Genomic DNA, 4,514 nt, shown 5'->3' on the forward strand with positions numbered 1-4,514 from the left:
ATTGTGGGGTGGGTGTGTTGGGAATTCAGGAAGAGCTTTAGGTAAAATAGGCAGCCCAGGGCTTGGCAGCTATGATAGTTTTGTTATTGTTTATAACTTTCCCACATATATTGCTTCTGCGGTCATCATCCCATCAAGGAAGGTCTTTGCAAGGCTGAGCTGACCTCCTCTCCTGGCCACTGGGGGAAAGGGAAGGGCTTGAAGGAAGCAGGTCTAATGCCCTGCCTATACCCCGTCCCACAGGATTACACCAACCACTTTCCCTGCAGGAAATGGCTCCCTCCCAAGGGGTGTGGCTGGGAGGAGTGTGATAAAGATAGACAGGTGTGTGTGTTGTAAAATTCACCTGCCAGGACTTCAATAAAAAGGGCCTTCCCTGCCTGGCACAGCAGATGAGACAGCTGTAAGCCTGCAAGCTCACGCTCACATCTGGGATTACACTGGATCTGCATACTCAGAACAAGGTAAGAGTCTCGCTCTTTTATGAGTTTCATTCCCCATCTTTCTTCTCACTCCCCTCAGGACTTCAGGATCCTATCAGGAACATGTGGAAGCTGAATCTCAATGTTCTGATGAACAAGTGGGTCTTCACATGATGTACCTAGGCCCCCATCCACCCTTTATTCAGGAGCCCACACACCTGTCACTGTCTGTCTCCCTTTCTCAATTCTGAGAAGAGGCCACAAGCTCTGGGTGGAAATGAGATCTGGACCATTTTCTGGGCCTGCCCCTTAAACAAGCAAAATCTGTATTTCTTTTAACATGGATCACTGACGTATGAATCATCTTATCATGAACTATACCAAATAAAACCCTGAGTAGTTCATAACTTTCTTATTTGTTGTCAATATTTTCCAAAGGACAGAGTAAAGTTGAAATGCAAAAGGAAGTTGGTAATATAGGCAGAAGAGATAAGTTCTGGCTCCTTTCCCAGCTTTGTCACTTATCCAATATGGGATATTGAGCAATTTATTTATCAGTATGAGTAAACTGTCACATCTGTTACCCGGGGGTGATTTATTTTTACTTACCAGGCACAGCTCGTGAGTGAATTAAACAAGGTGAGAATCAAATAGTGGTTGAGGTCATAGCATACAATGGTGTCAAATAGAAGTGTTATCTCTTCTTTCAACATTTTTTTTTAAATGTCAACTTGATAAAATCCATGCAGTTTAGTGTAGCATTTAAGGTCATCCTATTTATGCAATGATTTATTTTTTTAATTTTTATTAATTTTTAAGATTTTATTTATTTGAGAGAGAGAGATCCCACAGGAGTGGGGAAGAGGTGGGGAGGCAGAAGAGGAAGGAGAAGCAGACTCCCTGCCAGGTAGGGAGCCTGACATGGGGCTGGATCACAGGACCCCAAGATCATGACCTGAGCCAAAGGAGATGCTTAACCAACTGAGCCACCCAGGCACCCATGCAATGATTTATTTTTAAAAGCATTGGTTGAGGACTTTCTACAAGCCTAGCACTGTGCCACATAGGGCTCCAGAAAACAATTAGGTATCATCCTTCCCTTCAAATTCCTAGTCTAAATACTCTGGTAGGAATTCACCCCATCTACACTGGTTTACTTTGCATAGTCAAATGATATGACCTCCCCTCCTTCATGACTTTCCTTAAGCTCTTACTGCACTCCAAATGCCCCCCTCACAAACCCAGCTATCTCAAAGTGTCCAAACCCCACACATGTTGAACATTGGGTCAAATACCACCTTTCATGTCATTTACCATGTCCTTTCTCATTATGTGATCACCTGAGTCCATGTAGAACTGGATGAGAAATCCAGCACATGGAGCTGGAGGAGACTTTGGCAATTATCACACCTAATACCTCAATATCCAGGGGAACTGAGACCAGAGGGGAGAGTGACTTGGCCAAGATCAAGTTGGGGACAGAATTGGCACAGACTCCTTGTCAATGCTATTTAAATTCCCCAAAAAGTTGCTTCTAATCTCTTTAAGATGTGACCTACTCATTCACATTGACAAATCCAAGATCTAGTCTAGTGTTCCATAGTCTAGTGATCTAGGTGTTCCATAATGCTTGCTTAATGAGTAAATGAAGGAGTGAGTGAGTGAGCAAATGCAGGAGTAAAGGAGTAGTGAATGAGGGATGAGAGTTTATTTGGCTCAGAGAGTGATGAAGGAATGGAAGAAGAGCAGGAGGCTTTTAACATTCAGGACTTAAGTCAAGCAGAAATGTGAATAGATGGGCTGCTGGTCTAGTAATTCCAGAACCAGGAGGATTCCTGATCTCACTTCTAAGCAAAGAGGCATATGTCAGTGTAGAGGGAGGGTTATCCTGCAGCCTTGCATTGCTGAACTATTGCCCAGCACTGACTCACTTGCTCTTGTCAAACAGGTTTCCACCAAGCTGAAGCCATGAGGATCCATAGCCTCACCCTGCTCTTCCTTCTTGGGGCTGCTCAGATGTCATTGGTGAAGGGCAAAAACAAAGTAAAGAATAGACATGTCAGCAAAGGCACCAGAGATATATTGCGTACTCTGGAAGAGACCCAGGTTGAGCCACCCAAGCACCTGACCAAAGGCAAATTTGTCACCCAAGACCATGCCAACTGCCGATGGGTGGTGATTGAGCAAGAAGAGGGCATTGTCCTGAAGGTTGAGTGCACCCAACAGGACAACCAGTTTTCCTGTGTCTTTACTGGCAATCCAACTTCCTGCCTAGAGTCAAACAAAAAGAATGTCTATTGGAAACAAATTGGTCGAAACCTGCGCTCTCAGAAGGTCATCTGTGGGGACGCCAAAACTGTCCTGAAAACCAAGGTGTGCAGAAAGAAGTTTCCAGAATCCAATCTCAAGCTGGTGAACTCCACTCTGATTCAGAACAAGAAACCCAGCCAGGAGTTAACAAAGCCCTCTCCCAGGAAGCAGAGCAAAGTCAATAAAGCCTCCCTCATGGAACCTAACAAGGTCAAAGAGTTATCGCATAAGAAGCAGATAAAGGTCAAAGAGACTATCCCCTCTGCCTCAGTGGAGACTCAGACCATAGCCACCAAGGATCCCAAGTGTGTGGAGGACCCAGACTTAGTAAATCAGACAAAGACGGCCCTGGACTACTGTGGGGAATCCTGGGGCTCTTTCTGCCAGTTCTTCATCACCATGGTCCAGGGCAGTTCATGCGAATAAGTCAAAAGAGAACAGAGTCCTTTAGGAAGTCCTATGTCAAAGCCCTTCGGTATGCGGTAAAGCTCTCTGAGTAAAATTAACATCTGTGCTATGAGAGTGCTGTGGAATATTTAAACAGATTTTATAACTTTTCTTTTTGTGTTTTGGAATTTGCTTTATATTCATTTCCTTACATTTTATTTTCAGAGGTTGTTTACCTCAGTATATGTTTCCATGGCCCACAAAGCTATGTGTATTATGAGCAGTGAGGTCCATTCTTTGAGCTGAATGAGCCAGAGTGATGATTCAATGCACTTTCTGCTGAATTAACAAAGTTAAAAAAGCTCTGGGTATTTTTCAGAAATATGTTCAACCATTTTTGGTTTCTTTATGTTTACTTTCATTGAACTCATAAACAGCCCCCATATATCAGTGGGGGAAAATGTCTAAGTAATGACCCATCCTGAGTCATCTCCAAATGTGACCCATTCCAGAATCCCTATCTTTCTCCTTTCATCCATTGGTCTGTGGTATTTGATGCTTACTGCACTGTAATAATTAGGATCCCTGATTTCAAGTGGGATAAATAAGGCATGGTGTGATTAAAAACACAAATCGGGGTCTCACAGATGGTAAGAGGGGAGGAAGGATTTGAACCCAAAAGGTCTGTAAAGCCAAGGCCACAAGCTAGAGGAATGCTTTCCACCGACTCAGGTCAGAGCTGGGCATCACTTCTCACTATATGTGAGACCCCTGATTTTGAGGGGCTCATTTCTGGCCTAGGGGAAAGGGGCTTGGTTAAGTACAGTGTCCTGTGATGAAAACCCCAACAGAAACAGGAAAAGTCAGTGTGAAAAACCAGAGAGAGGAGGTGAAAGCTGCTAGAAGAACTCGGGTTGAACTTCATGGAGGAGGTATTACTGGAGCTGGATTTTGGAAAAAGTATCCTTTGGTGGAAAATGGGACAGAATAAAGACACCTTGGACAGATGACAACATGTGTGAAGCAAAGAGATGTAAAAATCCTAGAAGGTGGGAGAGACCAGATGGTTGGAATATGGTGGGATATAGGGGTGATACTACTGTTAGTCATCTATGTGTTCATAAGTACGATCTGAAAGTGCCTTTATTCAAGAGTTGGGGAGAGAGGAGGTTGTGCCCCTAATGCCTTGCTACAATTTCACTAAGAGCAAAAAGTGAAGAGCAAAAGATGGTTAAAAAAAAAAAGACAAAAAAATCCCACTGTACTTTAGAGTCTCTGTCAGTTGCAAGGAGGAATGGCAGGAGGGGTGGAAGAGTAGCCATTTACACTCACCAAGTTCCCAGGACCTACACTGAGGATTGTCAGTGGCCAATCCAGAGTGTGTCATTATTCACA

The 4,514-nt window shown here is 43.8% G+C and overlaps 1 protein-coding gene across 1 annotated transcript; it reads left to right on the forward strand.

The window, feature by feature from the left end:
* Positions 1-380: 380 nt before the first annotated feature.
* Positions 381-3,291, forward strand: FGFBP1 (fibroblast growth factor binding protein 1). The gene is made up of 2 exons (XM_045771431.2): positions 381-464; positions 2,371-3,291. The coding sequence occupies exon 2, from the start codon at positions 2,391-2,393 to the stop codon at positions 3,156-3,158; it is 768 nt and encodes a 255-aa protein (XP_045627387.1). The 5' UTR covers positions 381-464; positions 2,371-2,390; the 3' UTR covers positions 3,159-3,291.
* Positions 3,292-4,514: the final 1,223 nt, after the last annotated feature.

The sequence above is a fragment of the Ursus americanus genome, chromosome 8 (genome assembly GCF_024610735.1).
Source record: "Ursus americanus isolate L20-20 chromosome 8, mUrsAme1.1.p, whole genome shotgun sequence".
In the NCBI taxonomy this organism is placed as follows: domain Eukaryota; kingdom Metazoa; phylum Chordata; class Mammalia; order Carnivora; family Ursidae; genus Ursus; species Ursus americanus.

Excerpts from the sequence above, each read along its gene's own strand:
- FGFBP1 (XM_045771431.2), top strand. The coding sequence starts at position 2,391 with ATGAGGATCCATAGCCTCACCCTGCTCTTCCTTCTTGGGGCTGCTCAG.